At 35.4% G+C, this 21,370-nt stretch overlaps 1 protein-coding gene across 17 annotated transcripts in view; it reads left to right on the top strand.

The window, feature by feature from the left end:
• Positions 1-21,370, top strand: part of KTN1 (kinectin 1) — a 155,928-nt gene that overhangs the window by 71,933 nt on the left and 62,625 nt on the right. For all 17 annotated transcript variants that reach the window (XR_011169002.1, XM_069091744.1, XM_069091750.1 and 14 more), the window contains 11 exons: positions 149-315; positions 700-768; positions 5,644-5,681; positions 6,481-6,571; positions 7,285-7,353; positions 9,471-9,508; positions 9,667-9,748; positions 10,411-10,479; positions 18,079-18,113; positions 18,542-18,632; positions 19,370-19,438. Coding sequence is in view for 16 of the 17 variants with exons in the window: in XM_069091744.1 (XP_068947845.1) it covers positions 149-315; positions 700-768; positions 5,644-5,681; positions 6,481-6,571; positions 7,285-7,353; positions 9,471-9,508; positions 9,667-9,748; positions 10,411-10,479; positions 18,079-18,113; positions 18,542-18,632; positions 19,370-19,438 (818 nt within the window). In the remaining variant the exon portion in view is untranslated. The remainder of the gene's footprint in view (positions 1-148; positions 316-699; positions 769-5,643; positions 5,682-6,480; positions 6,572-7,284; positions 7,354-9,470; positions 9,509-9,666; positions 9,749-10,410; positions 10,480-18,078; positions 18,114-18,541; positions 18,633-19,369; positions 19,439-21,370) is intronic.

Here is a 21,370-nt window from a genome sequence, read left to right as displayed (position 1 = left end):
TTTAGGAAGAAGGGGAGAGAGGAGGGAGAAATATTTGGAACTCAAAATTTTATAAAAATGAATGCTAAAAACTATCTTTACAGAGAATTGGGGAAAAAATACTATTAAAAGTAAAAAAAAAAATTAAAATATTGGGTATTTGTTTCAGATTTACAGAATAAATATGTGGCCAAAGAGAATGAAGTCCAGGGCCTGCATAGTAAGCTTACAGATACCTTAATGTCAAAACAGCAATTGGAAAAAAGATTAATGCAGCTAATGGAATCTGAACAAAAGAGGGTTAAAAAAGAAGATTCTCTACAGATGCAAGCACAGGTATCGCATTTGTTTTTCATTCTGTTTAGAGAAAGCAATGCTTGATGGTGTTAAATACTTGCAACAAGTCTTCATTCAGTCAAATGGTTATCAAATAGGAGAATCCTGGTTGGTGGTGTGCTTCAGTTTGGTAAGCTTCATTATGAAATGGAGGGCTTTTGCTCATAATTATATATTTCACTCTACTTGTAACATTTCAACCTTGTGCTTCTTTTATCATGTAGAGATTGTTCATCTGTCTATCTCTTGGCTTGAACATCTTTTTTACTTTAAAAACAATTTTAAAGATTAATTACCTGTTATTACCCACTTAACCGGTGCTCTTTTTCAACATGAACATATACTTCTTTACGTCCTTTTTTGCCTGTTTTTTTTTTTTTAAAGGATCTTTTGGAGCAAAATGAGGCTTTAAAAGCTCAGATGCAACAATTTCATACTGAGATGGCAGCACAGGTAATAAGTTTGTCTTCCTACTTAGCATTATTAAGTTTTTGAAGGCTATTAATAGCTAAACATTCTTTTGTACATTTAGTTTAGATAGTTAATGTGGATATTTGGTGTTCTACAAATAAAACCAGTAAGCTGGAGAGTTTTATATTTATATATATATATGTTATCTTCTCTAATTTTTAGTAATTTTAATATGTTGTGTTTAAAAAACAGGTAACTGACAAAAATCATATCTTTTTGCTTAATGTTCCATTTCCTTGATCTAAGACTGCATTTCCTTTATCTGAATACAATCCTCTTAAAAGATAGTCTTCTTCATCATGACTTTTACTTCCTTTACCCCTCAGTCCTTTCTCAGGTCATCATTCCTACTCTGACTTAACTTTCTTTACTTCCCAGTTTTGACCTTATGGTTAACTGATTAACCTAAATCCTATTTTTTGGTCTTAAATCCTTTCCCCCCTTGTCTTATTGCTGCTCTCACTGTACCAAACTCTTATTATTCTTTCACGTCAAGCAGCTGCCATCCACAGGGCAGCCAAGACTGTCTTGCTGCAGTTACAAGAATTGGGCATGTCAGACCATCACCGTCACCTTGACCATCATCTCCTCTGGTTCTGATTGAGACAAGTTGGGTTCCTGAGTCCCAGATCCTTGAGAATCACAGTGTCCCTCAAACCAACAGACCTGGTTCCCACCAAGCTCCTGCAGCCACCACCTAGGGAGAGAAATCATTGTAGAGAAGGGGACTGTGTTCTTCTTCATCACCATGGGCAGCTTCTGGCCAACTGCCACCAGCAGGCAGACGGGCACAGGATCTTTAGGAGGAGCCGGATGCCCAGACTACCAGACTAGTTTCCAACGTGCCCCTCAGAGCCGTAGCTCCCTCATCTGCCAACCAACTGCCATTCCCAGAACAGGCATGCCAACCACACTGAGGTAGCAAGTGCTGGGCAAGTCAGATCACTGCCTCTGATGGAGACAGTCTAGGAGCTTCACATCCACAGCCCTCCATCATTCTGAGAAAAAATCCTCGTGAAGATGCTGCCTGGAAAACTTATCTTACAAGAGCTAGTCACATCTTTTGAAGTCCCAGAAAGGAAATTCTTGCCACTGAAGTCCTTAGCAGTATCAGATGGTTCTGAAACTGATAGGATTTTGTTGAGGGAAAGGATGTGAAATAAGAGGCATTACCATCTGTTTTTACCACTGTGCTAGAAGGACCATGGTACTTTCCATCTTAAAACTTCTAGATGTATTGTTTCCTTCATTAGAATGTGAACTCCTTGAGAGCAGGGGTTGTTTTATGTTTGCATTTGTATCCTCAGAGATTTGCACATAGTACATGTTTACATTCGTTATTTGTCATCCACCTGTTCTATTCTTAGTCACCCTCTGCTGAAAGGAATTGGAAGTTTTCAAGCAGCTGAGCTAATTGGGTCCACTACAGAGTTATGTTATTTAACCTCCACTAGGTCTTCACTGTTCAAGTCAGTCATCTGATTTTTCCCTAATAGACTCTCTATCTTCCTCTCCACAGAGGCCATACTCACTTTTTTAACATTCTTTTTCTTTTTGAATTCTGAGTTCCAAATTATGTCCCTACCTCTCACACTTCCCTACCCATTGAAAAGGCACACAAAATTATATTAATTATACATGTGAAATCATGCAAAACACATTTCTATATTAGCCATATTGCAAAAAAAGAAAAAAAAAACTTAACCAAAGGAAATGAGAAAGTTATCTGTCAGTTTGCTGTCAGAGTTTCTCAGTTTTTTCCTATAAAGCATATTCTAAACTTTCTCAAATCTCCCTCTTCCTAGCTCTTAGCTCAGGGTCTGTCACTTCTTTTTTTTTTTTTAAAGCAATTGGGGTTAAGTAACTTGCTCAAGGTTACACGGCCGGTTATTTCTGGGTGTGGTGCTGAGTATCTGAGCCTGGATTTGATCCAGATCATCCCGACACTGGAGCCGGTGCTCTTACTCGCTGAGCCACCTGGCCGCCCCTCTCTGTCACTTCTTACTATCTGAGAAAGTAGAGGACGTTTTCTCTGAGTTCTCTTCTCTCCTCCTCTCTTGGAGATCAGGAGACCCCCTTGACCTTAAACTCTACTTTCCTCCTGGATTCTAGTCTCTGATAATGAGGTGAACCTTCTCCTCCCTAAGGTCAGCCTCTCTCTATGTGTCTTTGATTGCATCCCCAGGAGATTTCCCACTCAGTCATCCCCTTCCTCATCTCTGCCTATTTCTCAGTCCCATTTTCTCTCTTTCTTCTTTCTCACTCATTCTCTCTGTGTCTATGTGTCTCTTGTGTGTCTCTTATGTGCTTGTTTCTTCTTTAGTGTCAGCAAACCTCTCTAGTCTTCTCCCCAAATGGTTTACTAGACCCTTCTATTCCCTCAGCCTATCATTCTCCTTTTCACAGATAAACTCTTCCCAAAAGTAGTCTACACTGGTGTCTGTACATCTTCTCTCATTTCTTAGCCCTTTGCAACCTGGGTTTTGATCTCATCATTCAACTGAAACTGCCTTCTCCAAAGTAGTCAGGGATCTCGTAATTGCCATCTCAGATGATCTTAATCACTCTTCATCCTTTTAAATTTTTTTTTCCCAGCTTGTGGTACTGTAACCCTACCTCTCCTATTGGGAATTCTCTTTTCTTGCTTTTCATGATACTGTTCTCTCCTGGTTCACTTCTTACCTGTATGACTATTCTTCACGCTCCTTTTATGCATGATTATCCATGTCACTGTAGCTCAGGGCTCTCTCCTAGGCTCTCCTCTTTGGTCTCTTTCACTTGGGGACCTCATCAGCTCCCCTACATTGAGTGATTTCCTTTTAGAACTACTTAGCTAGATTTCTCTCTCCTGAGCTGCATTTGCACATCACCAGTTGTTCAATGGATGTTTCAAACTGCGAATGTCTCATAGATATCTCAAACTCAGCACATCCATACTCTTTCTCCCCACCCCAATTCCCATGTTCTTCACTATTTGTGTCAACAGGGGCACCACAATCCTTTCAGTCCCTTGGGTTCAGTCTCCTAGATTCTTAGGCTAGATGTTATCCTTGATTCTTTGCACACTCACCTTGCAACTTTTATAGAGTGCTTTAAGTTTTATGGAACACTTTATAATTTTATCTCAAAATATTATCTCATTTTATCCTCACATCAATTCTGAGAAGTAGGTGCCATTATCCCCTTGTGAGAATATTGAGACTGATAAAGGGTGATATGCTGAGGATCTGGCAGGTAGGAAGTGTCTGAGGCCAAATATGAACTTCACTTTTTCTCACCCCAGGCTCATGGTATTACTCTCTGCCTTCAAGAACCACTTTAGTTGCTATTTCTACACAAAGCTTTCCTGAGTTCTCCAACTATTAATACTCTCCCTTCTTAATTACCTTTTATTGTGTGTGTGTGTGTGTGTGTGTGTGTGTGTGCGTGTGTGTGTGTGACTTCCAGCAGAGAGAATAGCATTGTTTCTTTCTTTAACGTTCGTATCCCCAGGTCTTACCATAATGCCTGGCACATAGGTGTTTATATGTGCTTGTGAATTGATTAATTTCTTGATTGTTACAATATTTGTTTATAAATGTGTTACCTTTACTTTGGTTTGCTAAAAGTATTTTTTAAAAAAGAGCACCCTACAAGAGCAAAGAAGACTTTTCTTGTTTAGGTCGAGGATTCGTGACTCTTTTTTTTTTTTTAAAGCAATTGGAGTTAAGTAATTTGCTCAAGGTTATTATAGGCCAGGTGTTTCTGAGTGGGTGCTAAGTGTCTGAGCCCGGATTCGATCCCCAGGTCATCCTGACACTGGGGCCAGTGCTCTTACTTGCTGTGCTACCTGGCTGCCCCGATTCAGACTTCAAATAAATTCCTATTCCCCCCCACCAAAAATATCTAGAATAGGGTTTTGTACATATTAGGTAGCTAGAAATGGTGTTTGATACTATGCAAAATTTGCAATATTAGATAACTGAATTATTATAGTGATATTTGTATATCTTAAAGTCAGAGGTTTTAATTTTGTTTTTTTTTTATTTTAAAAAGTTTTGCTTTTTTAGTAAGATAGTAAACACTTTAAACCATTTTACAAATGATATTTGGTTTACTATTTGGCAATTGGTTGTAGGATTTTAAAACTGGTAAGGACCTTTAAGATTGTCTAGCTCAAAAATTTCATTTTACATGTAAGAAAAACTCAGTACAGAGATATTAAATGACTTGCTTTGGTTTCATGGAAGGTAACTTCAACCGCTTAAATTACTGAAAATTACTTAAATATCTCTAAAATTCACAGTCAGGATTCATGTGATAGGGGAATTTCATGATCATTTTAAAAAGAAATATGAGAATGAATACATTTCTTTAAGTCACTTCTAAAAATGAATCATTTTAGTTTTATAATTGCTTGTAAAGGAAGAAAAGAAACCCATGTGGTACTTGTTTGTTGTTTTTATTTGTATCCTTATCCATCAACTTTTAATTTAATAAATCTACTATAATGTAGTACTTTAATTGTGACTATCCCTTAATTCCTAGATCAGGGGTTCCTAAGCTTTTTGGTGTTAAGGATCCATGGTAAAGCTCAGGGACCTTTGCTCAAGAATGTTTTTAAATGTATAAGATAAAAGACATAATATTACAAGGTAAATCAGTTTTTAACAAAATATGCTATCAAAATACATTTTTAAAAAACCCAAAGAAGTGCAAATACTCCAGGTTAATAAACTCTGTACTAGTTCAAGGATCTTGAGAGTTCTGGGTGTTTTGTTTTAGTTTTTTTTGCATATTTAAAGATTTTGTTGTGTTGTGTTTATATTTCCTTTCAAATATGTTTTTGCGTTGACTCTAGTTTGTTTTGTTTTTTAGACCTCAGCTTCAGCCCTAGCAGAGGAATTACATAAAGTGTAAGACTAACTTCATATATTTATTCTTTTTAAAAAAAAATATTATTGCTTGGTCATCATTCAGTCACTGTAGCAGGCATAGCAAGTATGGTATGATTTATAGATTTAGAATAGCTCCTCCAGTTTTATAGTAAAAACATTTTGTTTCATCTTATAGTAGTTACATTGCTTTGTTCCATTACTTAGAAAACAAATTCTTTCATTAGTGATTAGTCATTAAAGATTGATTTATTTATGATACTATCATACCATTTGAGTAAGGATGATAAGTTAAAATTTTTGTGCTGTTATCTTTTTTGAGGTTGTGTTGTGAATCTCAGAAAAAATATTTTATGACTTCTAATTTGTTATAAAAATTTCAAATATGCTCTAGAAATGAGCATAATAGTAACAACGCTTTTTTGTCATTTTGTCATTTCATTGGTAGAAGTGATCTATCCACCAGTGAAGTTTTAAACCCCTCCAAAAGCACCACACGATCTGGTTTAATGAATTCCTGTGACCAAAAAACCCAAATTGTTCTTGGTGGTTAGATTTTTTTTCTTAGTTCTGACACTTCCTGATCCACATAGGCAGGTTCTTAAATGATATTCCACCTGACATCATATATTGGAAGCTTTTTAGCCTTGTCGATCCTGAAGACCCCGTGTTCCGCTGATAGGGCCTTGGGAACAAGTGTTGTCTTTAAGCCATGATGGGACATCAAAATACAACTTTGGTATTGGAGTTGTTAAGATGACAGTATTTACTGCTTCTAGGGTTCCACTTTTGGTCCCTCATTTTGTATTTATTCTTAAAGGATTGCAGAAAAGGATAAACAGATAAAACAGACCGAAGACTCCTTAGCAAATGAACATGATCATTTAACAAGCAAAGAAGAGGAGCTTAAGGTATTGTAGGTTGTATGCAGTCCTAAGGCTAAATGTAGATGCTAAGGCTAGGGAAGGGGATTTCTTGAAATACAATCATTCTATCATGTAGCTCATATCTGTGCTCTTGTCGTACTGAGAACTCTTGAGAGAAAAATGGGATCATTTGTATTAATGAAGAATGAAAAGGCTTTTCAATGCAGCCTTCTAAAATTTTGAATGGTTTTTAAAAGACTTTAGTATTCACTTCTAATGAGTAGAAGCTTCTTTTCTCTAGGAAAAAATTCCAAAGGTTTTTTTTTAATACATCATCAGAACAGTTAAAATGTTTCAGTACAAGAGTAAATGAATTGAAAAATATAAGTAGTACTATAAAAAGTTTAAAATTAAGAGGAACAAAAGCTCATGTTTGAATTTTAAATTATTCATGTCTTTTTAATAGCACAGATATTCTGTAAAATCCAAATCTTGAGTGTTTAATGATTTTCCAAAATAATAATAGCTAGTATTTTTTAAGGTTTGCAAAGTGCTTTAAATGTTCACTCTCGTGAGCGTCACCATTTCTGTGAAATAAACATACTATATTAATTTCATTTTATTTTTGAGGAAACTGAAACAGAGATTAAATGATTAGTCCAAGGTCACACAGCTGGTACATGGCTGAATCAGGATTTGAACTCATATGTAGCACTTTGTCAACTAGACCATCTAACATGATTTTCCCCTCCTTGTAGGTTATCCAGAACATGAATTTCTTTTTAAAAGCTGAAGTGCAAAAATTACAAGCTCTCACAAATGAACAGGTAAAACTATACATTGGCAGACTTTATAGCTATAGCAAGAAAGAACAGCAAGAAAGTAGTTTATAACTGTTTTCATTGGGGTTGCCATTATCTGATTTCTTTATATGGAGAAAAGAAGCATAATGTCTAGTCATAACTATTGATTACTTATGCCAACCGTATTATACTAGAAAAGAAAAACTATGTTTTCAGGGGATGATGGCTTGGCCTTAGTTGCCTCTTGGTAAATACTTAAGTTACTAAAGAACTTTTTAAAAATTGTAATTTTGGTTTATTTTTAACGTTTCATTAGGGCAGACCCAGGTGGAATAAATATCACATGTATACACTTTAAAAATAATGTGATATATAATTGCAAGATATTCAGACAAAAAAAATAACAGTGATTATAATTCTAAGTAGAGAAAAGCATGCCCATTTTCTTTTGAATTTTTTCTTTTACTTTGTTCAGTGCAGGAGTATTCTCACATTGACAGACAATATAATTCCTCCTTGTCCTCTACATTTTGTCTTCTACAAAAAAAGTCTTCTGTTTTTCTTAGACTATCCAATATAATGTAGACCTGTTTTGTTTTTTTTTTAATATATTGGGGATACCAATATCCTCCTAAGATCTCTTCATTTCTTATCTCTTCCTCACTACCAACTGACCCACTTCCTTTTCCAGACACTTATGTCCTTGATTATATCTTGTCCACCATTTCTTGCATTCAGTCTTTTTTTGGCATCATGTCATGATCTGCCTCTACTAGGCATGTGTCTTCCCAATGCTCTTCTTGTTATTTGTAATTTTGATTATTCTTAGGTCTTGTGGTTCTGTAATTCACAGCTTATATAGATAGCATATTGGTATTGAAGATAATGTCTTTTTTGCAGCACTTAGCCTTTTGGAATTTTGTAGCATTGTGAAAAAATATGATCATGCCCTAGCTCTCTTTAGTTTTGTCAGGCTCATTATCCATCTGTAATGTTTGTGTAAGATGCTAATAATGGTGTTGGACTATTTTTATAGGTTACTATTCCAGTTTCATATCCTTTCTCAGCATTATATATTTTTCATCCACTTAATTTTTTTTAACTTCTTATTTTTCTCAGTAGAGACAGGATGGGGGAAAGACTGGGTTTCCCCATCTTGCCCTGCCTGGAAGTATAGCAGTTATGCAGGAGCCAGTTCACATTGCTGGTCTGCATGAAAGCTTTGACATCTTCATTTCTGACCTAGCCAGTTCCTTCTTTCTTAGGCAGCCTGATGACCTCTTGATCTTATAGGTTCACAATATTTGTGCTGAACTTAATGAGGATACCAAATTGATTTTAGCCATATTGCAGCTTAGAACTCCTGAGCTTAAATGACCCACCAGCATCAGTCTTCATAGTAAGCAGGAATGATAAGTATGTTCTGCTACACTTTACTTCACATTATTTTTCCAGTGTAGATGGATGATCTGTCTTTTTCATACTTGTGTATTTTGCTGAAGAAATACTGTATTGCTCTGGGGACCCATTTCCAAATAGTACAGTGAGTAGAAATGTATTTGGAGAACCTTGCCATGTCAATAGTAATCCTTCTTTTGTACAACCGTGATATTAATAAACTGCTTTTGTCAAACAAATCTCCCTGTTTTACAACTTACAGGATGTTGATACTTAGAAAATAATTGTATAAAATTATTTCTAGTCATATCTGTATAATTTCAAAGTATGTTTGGGTTTTATCTTATCTAAAGAGTGCCTTCAGGAGTGTAGTTAGTTTTGTGGAGTCAAGCACATTAATTTTTTTTGGGGGGGAGGGCAATTGGGGTTAAGTGACTTGCCCAAGGTCACACAGCTAGTTAAGTGTTAAGTGTCTGAGGCCAGATTTGAACTCATATCCTCCTGACTCCAGGGCTGGTGCTCTGTTCACTGCGCCAAACTAAACGCCCCGAGTCAAGCACATTCTTAAAATCAATGGTTCAATGGCATCTTCAATTCTTAGTTCTGTTACTAGAAATGTAGTCCAATATAGAATATTAAATGTGAAAGCTCGCTTTTTCATTTTCCTTGGTTTTCTTTTTTGTATTGAAAAATGAGTGCTTTTTGTAGTAAGATAATAATTTTATCTTTCTTTTGATATATAGGCTGCTGCTGCACATGAACTAGAAAAGATGCAGAAAAGGTGAATTTAAAAAAAATCAGTGTTGTATAAAAGTTATAGGTCTCTACTACTTTAAATCATAATAACTCCAGAAATTTTGCTATATAAATGTTAATTGCATTAATTATGTCACTGTTGCCATGTGGCATTTTAGTTAACCCCATTTGTCTGTGTTATAGCATCCATGTTAAGGATGATAAGATAAGATCACTTGAAGAACAGTTACAAAGTGAACTTACACATAAAATGGAAGAATTTAAGGTGAGGAAAACAGATTGATTATAAGACCTATTAAAAGCCTTTTCATAACTATTTGAAGATATGTGGTACAATTATTTTAAGATTGAAATAATTTTAGAAGAGATTTCTTTCTCTAAAAACAAGTAGATAAACATCTAAAATAGTACGTTTACTCTATGACTTGGATCAGTTCAGGACATTGCACTTGTTTCAATTATATGTAATTGTTAAAAATATATAGCTTTGGGCTTAAGATGATTTAAGAGGCAATTTAAAAATTAATTTGCAATTTTACATTCAGTAGCTTAACAGTGACAAATGCCAAGTTATATTTTGGCTAACCCTGTAATAAAAACCAAGACAAAGAATTATGATAAACTAATTTGTATTCAAAGTATTCTAGTTGGCAGGGTTCTTTACTTTCACACTTAGAGTAATATGTGATGTGTCTGTGCTTTCAGTAATGTTTGGGAACTTCTTCCACCTACATATTGCAGCCAGTTTATAATCTGGATGTTAGTCTTGGGCAGCTGCTTAAGACACATAGAGAGATTTGAGTGACTTATTCAAGGTCACATTGTGCAATAAACAGTATTTTGTGCCATTGGAATTCATGCTTGATTATGTACTTATAAAATGATAATATTTTGATAGATTACTAATGATAATCTAAATTCTTTCAGATTCTAAAGGATCAAAACAAAGCTTTACAGATAGAATTACAAAAATTACAGTCTGTTATAGCTGAACAGGTAAGTATCTTAGATATAAAATCAGTATCTCAAAAGGATAAGCTCTTAGAAAAATTAGAATATTTTCTACATTTTGTGAAATTATTTCATTTCTGTCTATAACTTAATTGATATTTTTGTTTACTTTTTGGACTTGGCATATATATGTGGATCCAGAAATTTTCCGTTTTAGAGGGAAGTTATTCTTAATTGACATTTGTAAGCACCTTATGTAAAGGTGTTACAGTTCACAAAAAGGTATATAAATGACTACATTTATTTGATCTCCGTTGCTTGCAGAATAAAGATCCTGAATTTTAGCTTATGTAGTTCTGACTAATTTTGCTTCCCACTCAAAGACTTTTCTCTCTATTCTGTTTTTCATACCCCAATTTTTTATTTGACCCCTAGACAGACAAATCCTTACGACTGACTGACTTCTACATATAACTGTTAATGTATTTGGAAAATGACTTATGCGTTCTTTTTTAAGCTTGGACCTAATCTTTTTATATGTGGGTATTCCACCATCTTCATCTCTACAATTATTTATGCTCCTATTTTAAAAACTTCTGAATTTCTCCACAGCAATTGGGAACAGTGGTGGCTTATAAAGTTATGTTAATTAATAACTTGAAGCATTTTGTTTTGCTTTTGACATGTACCTGTCAGAAGCAGACATGAAAGGTATAGAAGGTGAAAGAAAGCACTGATATGTGTGTGAATGAAAAAACACTTAATAGCTCAAATGTGTACCAAAATCATAAATAGCAGTGTTCATATATAGCAGTACACTAAAAACCTATTTCCTCTTTAAAAATTTTATCTTTTTAAAATTTTAAATGTTATACCTAATATATTTTGATTTTATACTGCTTACTGGAAGTAGTTTTTTAAAAAAATTCTTTATTATAAAAAACTTGCATTTATATAGCACTTTAAAATTTGCAAAGCATGTTAAAAATATCAAATTTCTCAGTAATCTGTAGAAATAAGTACCATAGGTACTCATTATACCCATTTTTCAAATGAGGAAACCAAAGTTTAGAGAAGGTTTAACTTAACTCATCTTTGCACAGCTTTCAAAGTGTGAGAAATATATAACTACTTATTCAAAAGATAAAATGCTATAGATGTCTATGCCAGTGTAAGATGATAGGATCAAGTGGAATGGACCCTTGAGACCATCTAGTTGAACCCCCTTATTTACAGATGAGGAAACTAATGTTCTTTGGATTCTTGATATCTCATGGAATCATTAGCTTTTAATTGCCCAGACCTAATTTTCAAGGAATTTTCTTCAGTGTATTTTTGTACATCTTTTTCATTTCACCAGTTTTGCTTTTTAAGGCATTCTTCTTTTCATTGGGTTTTTGTGCCTCTTTTACCATTTAGCTTATTCTGTTTTTTTAAGTGTTATTTTTTTTTAGTATTTTTTTGTGCCTCCTTTACCAAACTATTGACTCTCTTCGTGATTTTCTTGTATCCCTCTAATTTTTTTTCTCATTTTTTTCCCCTCTACTTGTCTCATTTGAGTTTTAAAATCCTTTTTTGAGCTCTTCCAGGGATTCTTTTTGAACCTGAGACCAATTCACTTTTTTCTTTGAAGCTTTGGATTTTCTGAGTTTGTGTTTTGATCTTCTGTCTCACAATAGTAACTTTCTGTGGTTGTGTTCTTTGTTGTTTGCTACTTTTTCCAGATAATTTCCTAACTTTTAACTTAGAAGTTGAGTTCTACTCCTAGGATGGGGAGGAGGCATTTTCTCTAAGCTTCAGGTTTGTTTTCAGAACTAGTTTTGAGAGTCTGTACATTTTCAGTTCTAACAAGGTGTGTTATAGTCTAAGGAAAGGTGTGCTTACTCTTTTCCTGTTCTTTGCTCCAGTCTGTGAGTGACCATAAGCACTGTTTTCTACCCTGGAACTGTGATCTTGGAACTGCAACCCACAACTGCATACGGAGAATGCAGCAGTGCCAAGCAAGGGTCCCTTGTAGTCTCCTTCTGACCATTTGTCTAACCCTCTTACTATCTGTGGGCTGAGATTTCTGGAAGCCACTGGTGCTGGGTCAGTAGCCTGCTGCTGGCTGGCTGAGGCACAGCCTGTATTGGACTGGACTGCAGGCTTACCCCATTGAAGCAGACCTTTCCTGCTGACCCTCTAAAATGTCTTGGGCTGGAAAATTGTTCCTCCCTTCCTTTTTTGGTTCTGCTGCTCGAGATTTATTTTGAGGTATTATTTTAAAGTTGGTTGGAGTGGAATTTAGAAGAGCTTAGGTGAGTTCCTGTCTTTATTCTGCCATCTTGTCTCTGCCACCTTATAATGCTTTCTAAAAGTGATTTTTTTTTTAGGTTATTTTAAAATGTTCCACTTTTCATTTGGGGAAAGGATCAATTTTGGGGGGGGAATGTAGCTCATGAGACTAAATTCCTAGTACTTTAATGGTAGCACTTATTATGAAGGTTTTCTCTAGAAGTCTGCCTTTATAGCTTAGATTCCTAGCATAGTAGTTGGCACCATATAATTATGGTGTATTTTGTGTTATTTTTGTCTCCCAACCCTTTTTTTCCTTTTTTCTTTTTTTCCTTTTTTCTTTTTTATCTTTTGCAGTTGGGGTTAAGTGACTTACCCAAGGTCAGACAGCTAGTAAGTGTTAAGTGTATGAGTCTGGATTTGAACTCAGGTCCTCCTGACTCCAGGGCCCGTGCTGTATTCACTGCACCACCTAGCCGCTGACCCCTGTCTCTCAACTCTTGAACATACTACTTTGCTTTGTATATTTTGTCATTTTATGAAAGAGAAGAAATTGGTTAAATAAAAGAAAAGATCTGAAGTTAATGAGTACTGATGTTAAGTATGTAATATAATACTGATCTCATAGCTTCTTATTTAGTTTTAAGTTCAAAATAGAACCTTATTGTTGACCTTTTGAGTTGCTTTCTGTGCCTGGAATCAGATTACTCAATTTAGTGTCACAGTTGATGTTTTTCCCCTAAGGTGTTCTGATTTGCCAAAACATTCATAATTGGAAAATTCTAATCATCTTCTCTGGTTTTTAATTACAAAATTACTTACCACTTTTAGTCTTCAGGAAGTGAATTCTCTTACTTTCTTCATTTTAATATTTTTTTTTAATGTTTGAATTCTTAAAGAATTTCATTTAGAACCAAAAGATTATTATAGCCAGATTCCCAAATTATTTGGGAAAATCTCAAAGGTGCCTACATAGAATTTGTGGCCTATTCAGCAAGTCTTTACTGAGCCCTGCTTTTTCTCAGGCCCTTTGTTTGCTAGCAAACAAAGACAATCAGTCTTTGTCCTAGAGAAGAAAGCAAGTATATACATATAAATCCATAAAAACTTTATGTAAAGTTGTAATTGAGAGGGGAAAAGCATTTTCAGCTGATAGGAGTTGGTACTTGAGTGGAATTTTGAAAGAAACAGAATGCTGAGGCTGAGATGAGGAAAGAGTATGTTTAAGGCATGAAGGATAGCCATTGAAAAGACATGGAGAATGGGAGATAGAAGTGTCATGTATGAAGAACAGCAAGAAAACTGGGAAGTGGAGGCATGTATAATAAATCTTCAAAAAAAAGGTCTTCTAACCAAAATAGCTGTCTGAATGAGAGGTAGAGGTAGATCATTTAGCTACCACAGTCTGCTGCAGCAAAACCTTAACATTTATACCAGACCAAATAACAATCAAGATATTCAGTGAGGAATTATATTAAATGACTTCCAGATCTTGGACTGCACAAGAGGTCAACCAGAAGTGTGATGCCACAGCCTGGTGACACATAGAACCTCCAAAATAGTGTGTCTGGAGTCAGCATGAGAAGAGGGCTGCCCTTAGAAAATCCTGTGGGTCGGAGTTTAGAAGCATTGAGCTTCTAAGTGAATATCAGACAGCAAGGTGCCATAATCCTGGAAAAACCCAGGATCAGGAACTCTGAGGACCTTAATACTCTGTCCTTGGAAAATAGAGAAAACTGAATATACAATTGAGAACTCAAGTGACCCAGTTTGAGATCTGTTAGGGCCAGCTACCTCTTCCAGAATTGTAACCAGGGGTGAAGACTGGCCCTAGCATAAGGCCTCTATTTAGGATTTAAAGATTTAAAGTGAGTAAATCAAAGAAACACTGACTTGTATCAAAAATTGTTGTGCATAAAAGTTTCTGTAAAAGAGGGATTAAATAACTCCATGACAACTATAAGCAAATGCTTGAGGGAAATGTATTTAAGGACCACATGAATACCTACAAAAATGAAGCAAGAGATTTTTAAAAAAGTAATATCTACATTTATCTCTTACGAGAGACTTCTCTTTTCTTCATCCTTTTCCCCTTCAATCCTTAATCGGTAGCACAGTCAGGAGGAGAAGGAGTTTAGCAATAATGCCAAAAGAAGGCCATTGAAACTTTAAAATATCAGGAGAGACTAGAAGGACATAAAGAAGAAAGCACAGACTAAGAAGACAGTTTTGGAAGTAATGCATAGAATTTATTCTAGAAAATTGGTACTTTAAAAAGTGGTATTTAATGGGGATTCAAAGTTTCTTTTAATTTTTGTGTTCTGCTGTGTGTGTGTGTGTTTTAAGACCAAAAAAGGGTTATTACTTTAAAAAGAGAGAGACAAAACCGTTTTATTTCATCTGTTGAAGCAATAGGGAGCTATTGTAGTTTATTGAGTAGGTGAATGTCGTGTTTTGACCTGTTCTGTAGGAAGATCACATTATCAGCTGTATACAGGAGAAAGACTTCAGGCAGGGAGATTATACCTGCTGGAGATTCAATGGGGAATAGTGGAAAATCATAACTGCAATATTTCATCAAGCCACCCAAGAATCTTAAGTCCTAGCAGAAAATTGCAATTTTCAGAATTGTCTTTAACCTGCCTTTTTTTCCACTGAAAAATGTTCTTGTTGATTGGATGTAAGTCAGTTGCTAATTCTGAATCTTCAAACTTTGTCCTAGAGAGGGATTGTCTGGTAGTTTGGTCCCTTACAAGTTTTTGTACCCTTCTGCTGACTGCTTCCCTTAGTGTTGTCCACGCTAATAAGCTTCTGTGAATTCTCTTAATCTCTATTAACCCTCTATGCCCTCATTTATAACAGTTAACATAAATCCACCCTAACTTTAGTTTTAATGATTTATTTTCTGTTGCTGTAATGATTTTGTATATTTTTAGATATTTGAGTAAAGTAACAGTTTTCCAAACTGGGTTAATTTTTAGAAATTTCTGTAGCCAAAATCTAACATGTCAAATATTGTTTTTTGGTTGTTTTTTTTTTTAAAGGAAAGCTGCGCCTTATGTATTGAAGTCACTTATTCAGAACTGTAGCTGAATAAGTAATTCTTTAAAGTACTTTCCTGTTTCTGAAGATTCTTTTTTAGTTTTAGAAAGTAACTGACTGAAGATAGTATATTGAGAGGTTTGGGGTTTTTTTGTTCATGGAAGATGAAAGAATCCATCTCTTTTATTGACTCTTTGGATTCATCTTTGCTCATATTACCAGTGAAAGAGAGTATAAAGAATGATATAGTTTTCCCCCTTTCATCCCTTTGGTAGCATTTAGAATTCTAAGTGACAGTTGGGAAAGGGACAGTTTGGTTGTCGAATCATTTGCTCTACCTCAGATCTCTCTCCATCTTCATCTTGGAGGAGGAGGAGGAGGTATTATTTATTGAAACACATAGCAGAATGGTACTATGTTGTTTCTTCAGGTGCAGGAAAAAACGTCAGGTGGCATAGTCTGCTTATACATCATAAGGAGAAGAGTATAGGCAGTATAGTCTACTTATAAGTCATAAGGAAAAAAAAAACCTTTGAGTAGCAAGATAGGGGAAATAAATTTCTTTTTTAAATCTTTGCCAAATTTGTCCACAATGAATTCCAAGGGTGGGGAATCTATGACCTCAAGGCCACATGTGGCCCTCTAGGTCCTCAAGTGCTTCCCTTTGCCTGAATCCAAAGTTCAAAGAGCCAGTCCCCTTAACAAAAGGATTTATTTTGTAAAACTTGGATTCAGTCAGAAGGCTGCACCCAAGGACCTAGAAGGCCACGTGTCCTCAACGCAGCAGATTCTCCACCCCTGAATTAGGTTTTCTTTATGTTGTAATTTCCATAGGATGCTGAAGTTATATAAAGAAGGGTCAGTGGATTTGCAGAATTTAGATGTGTAATTCTAGAAAATAAGTAATATTCATTGTTCAGGCAATTTAAAAAACCAAGAACAACCCTTCACCTTCCAAAACTACCAGTAGGGCTAAAAAACATTGAAAGCAATTTCTCCATCACCTGGTTTATACCTGCTTGCCCCTTGTAAGGTGCTGAATTCCCTTGCACAGGAATATTCACAGGTTCCCCCCCCGCCCTAAACAATGAAACAAGTTCCAAATGCCAGATACCAAAGAAAGAGGCCAGGAGCTCCTAATGATTATAAGAGAAGTTTAATAATCATATGGGTTACTTATATTAGGAATGATGGGGGGGGGGGGCAGCCAGACTCATGGGGGATTCCCACCAAGAGTTTAATAGTCTTTTAACTGGGGCAGCAGCGAGATGATTTAGTAGATCCTTGTAAAGACCCTAGAGAAACCCCATGGTAATTATAGAAATCAGAGGGAGGAGGAGCCAGAGAGCATCCTTACACATGTTAGGTCTAGGCCTAGTTAATGTTTTGTTTTACTAGTTAGTACTGGACTTGAGTCCAGAATTTTGGGCATCAAGGCCAGTGCTCTTGAGTAGATGTCCAGGCACACAAATACTGGTCACTGTATCCTTGTTATGACTTTCCCTTATGGGGACTTCCTACTCCTTCAGTGAAGAACTAGAACAATATGTTACTTTGCAGTTTTCTTGAGCCAGTGAATAGTATAGTAATACACGTACTTTAACACAGTCCCGTATACAAAATAGGTACTTAGTGGCACATGAAGTTAAGTAGATAAAAAGGAAGTAACACAAAAACAACATGAATTTCACCTACTGTTGGTGAGGGGCAATCAGGTAATTCTTGAGTTGGAATTTAATTACAGGAATTTGATCATTTGATTAAAGAACAGATTTAGTTACAGGGAAGTTAACACTGAAATTGGTTTCATAGCCTAGGTTTTTCACTGTGACAACTTGGAGAGAGTTAGGAGTTTTATATGATAAATGATGAAACTTTAGTGTTATCACTCTTTATCATTCTATGATGAAATCTTAGTGAATCTTGATAGGTAATATAAATAACGTATCAGAGAGATTGTATTCTTAGCTAATTGTAGGAAATAATTTGAAGATGATAGTTTTGGAATTTGTTTCATTCCTCTCCGGCTTTTGCATATCATTTGCATATATTCTTATTTTCTCCATCCCCATTTATTTTGGAGAATAATATTTCAAAAAGTTATTACCTCATCAGGACATCAATTGTTCCTTTCCAGATTTCTTGGCTAATTAAACTTTCAAATTATTATTTTTTTTACTGAATGAGTCTTTTAAGATTTGGTTTTGATTAGAACCACAGATCTAGGGCTAGAAGGGACCTCAAAGGCCATCTAGTCCAACCCCTTCATTTTACATTTATAACCTCATATAAATTTAGTAAAAATGACCATTATTTGTGTCTTTTAAGGCTAATAAAGATGTTTTGGAACAAATGGAAAGAAGGTAAGAGTTTTGAATTTTCTTTCTTAGAAGCCATTATTCCTAAATTTGAATTTAGAAGGTGCTAAGACCTTCAATTAGCTACATAGGAAATCTAGATGCTGCACATATTGTGTGCAGTCGTGGAAGAGAGCAATGGTCCTTGAGGCCCCAGAAGTCATTAATGCTTAGCTTAGGACTGGATCTTTTTTCCCCTCAACAGCTTGACAGTATTGTTTCATTTAGAATAATCAAAACTGAATTCCTTGAGTATATTGTAACTGATGACATGGGTGGGGCAGGGCAACTCAAAAGCATCCTAGATGAGCATGGGAAACTAGCCAAGAATTTAAAATTTGACCAGTAATAGTGATCAATATAGGTATTCTACATGAGGCTTACTGTGAATTTCATTTCCATGTAAAGAATGTCAAATGTGTTTAAATTTTCAGCATTCAAGAAAAGGATGAGAAATTAAAGACTGTAGAAGAACTACTTGAAACTGGTCTTATACAGGTGGCTAATAAAGAGGAAGAATTAAAGGTAAAAAAAAAAAATTCACTGTCTTTTGTAATAACCAGCTATGATGGGGCTCAGTGTGATGTGCAAATGATTTTCTGTAGCTTTATAAAGTTTTCATTTTAGAGTACTCAGAATGCCTTATGAAACTTGATCTTATTTGATTTTTATTTCACTGAAACTTACATCTGTAAGACTAGCTTAATATTAAGTTACAAGATGACTAATTTATTATCAAGGAGAGTCTCAGTGGGATAAAAATTATGTAGAGTTATAGAGCTCTCCCTTCTGAAAGTTATTGCCTGTTGAAAGAGGAAGGTTCATAGTTCTTACATTATTTGGGGAAATTAGAGTAAAGGTAAGATTATAGTTATGTTTTTTGATGTGTGTTGGTAACCTTACTTAATTAAGGTAGGCTTAATGAACAAAGGAAGCATTAAAATAAGTTTTTGAATGGAGAGAGGAATATGGCTTAGTGCTTGAAAAGTGGGCAGTGTGGTGTCATGGAGTAAGTCAGAGAGGTAGGTTCAAAGAATAAGAAGACCAAAAGAAAGTTCTTGTTTGACCTACAGGCATGGGCACAAGAGTAGGAAAAGAAATATTGTTGTTTACCCAGAAAGAAGTGGTAAGGTATTATGTATCTGTAAAAGAAGCAGTTGAAGAATGAGAGAATACTGCTTGTAAAATACGATTGTACACAATAAGCACTTATGTTGACGTAATGCATTTAAACTGTTTTCTCATATAAATTTATTGAAAAGGCATTAAGAACAGAAAATTCATCCTTGAAAAATGAAGTTCAAAGTCTAAAGGCTCAACAAACATCTCAGGTAATAATTAAAATTGTTAAGGTATTGTAAATTTTAATTTTAAATAAAAAGCTGTGTAATGTAGGTAGAGGAAGTCAAAAAGACATGGGAATTCAAGACCTGCCTCCGACTCATGAATTTTATGTACCTCAGGCAGCTCTGTAAGATTGGAAGTTACAAATGTATTGCTTATTTGCTTTGATGGGGGTAAGTTTTGTTCACAAGTGAATCATAGTTGTGGAGTATTTTCTTTTTGACTACTCCCAAACTCCCTCCCTCTCCCTACCCCCTTGAAAAAAAATGGCATTTTCAAGAAACAGTTTCCTTAGTTCAAATAAACAACTAAAATATTAGCTAATAGTAATCATGGTGAATTTTTTAGTACAAATAGACAAAATTATCTTTAACACATAATATGCTTTGGGAGGTTATACCTAGATATATTATGATTCTTAACATACAATTGCCAATTTGTCCTTGTTGGTGTTTAAGTGTTATAATCATATTATTAAATCATTGTTCCAAAAAACTTCAATGATGTCCTATAGTTTACTAAATAAAGAATGAACTCCTTATTCTGGCTATGTAAATCCTTCTATAGTTTGGGTCTAAACTACCTTTTCAGCTTTTTCTCACATTAGTCATCTTATTTTTCTTTTGTTAAATTTACATTTATTTATTTATTTTTAGTTTTCAATGTTCATTTCCATAAGATTTTGAGTTACAATTTTTTCTCTCCATCATACCCCTCCTCCCCACCCCCAAAATAGTAAGCCCACTGAATACCCCTTCCCCCAATCTGTTCTCTCTTATATCCTCCCCCATCAGCCCCCTAACTTTCTAGTAGGGCAAGATGGATTTCATTACCCCATTGCCTGTGTATCTTTTTTTTTATATACACATTTGTTTTTAAAACTTTGAGTTCCAGATTTTTTCCCTTCTTCCCTCCTCACCCATCCCCACTGGGAATATAAGCAATTCAATGTAGGTTGTACATGTGTAGTTATGCAAAATATTTCCATAGTAGGTATATTGTGAAAGATTAATTATATTTCCCTCTATCTATCCTGCCCCTCACTTACTCTGTTGTCTCCTTTGACCCTGTCCCTTTTTTTTTCTCTCTCTTTTTTTTTAAGCAATCGGGGTTCAGTAACTTGCTCAAGATTACACGGCCAGTTATTTCTGGGTGTGGTGCTGAGTATCTGAACCCAGATTTGATCCAGGTCATCCCGACACTGGAGCCGGTGCTCTTATTGGGGTTAAGTAACTTGCTCAAGGTTACACGGCCAGGTGTTTCTGGGTGGGTGCTAAGTGTCTGAGCCTGGAATTCGATCTCCAGATCATTCCAATACTGGAGCTGGTGCTCTTTCTCGCTGTGCTACCAGGCCTCCCCGACCCTGTCCCTTTTCAAAAGTGTTTGTTTGCTAATAACTACCCAATCTGCCCTCCCTTTTATCAGCCCCCCTCTTATCCCCTTCCCCACTATTTTCCTGTAGGTTAAGATACCCAATTGAGTGTGTATGTTATTCCCTCCTTAAGCCAAATTCAATGAGAGTAAGGTTGTCCCATTCCCTTTTACCTTCCTGCTCTTCCCCTACATTGTATTAGTTTTCTCTTGCCTCTTTTATATGAGATAATTTACCCTATTCTATCTGTCCATTTCTCCTCCCAATATATTCCTCTCTTACCTCTTAATTTTATTTTTTAGATATCATCCCTTCATATTCACCTCATCCTGTGTCCTCTGTCTATGTATATATGTACACATATGTACACATACACTTATACCCTCCTATACATACATATATACATGTGTATATACATATATATATTCCCTTCAACTATCCTCATACGGAGAAAAGTCTCATGAGTTAAAATTATTGTTTTTCTATGTAGGAACATAAATAGTTCAACTTTAATAAGTTCCTTATGATTTCTTTTCCCTGTTTACCT

The sequence above is a fragment of the Petaurus breviceps genome, unplaced genomic scaffold (assembly GCF_028583685.1).
Source record: "Petaurus breviceps papuanus isolate PSGF00001 unplaced genomic scaffold, PetGlider_PUasm1.0 189, whole genome shotgun sequence".
NCBI classification, from domain to species: Eukaryota; Metazoa; Chordata; class Mammalia; order Diprotodontia; family Petauridae; genus Petaurus; species Petaurus breviceps.
The sequence above is the reverse complement of the archived record's forward strand: the minus strand, read 5'-3'. Positions and strand labels throughout refer to the sequence as shown.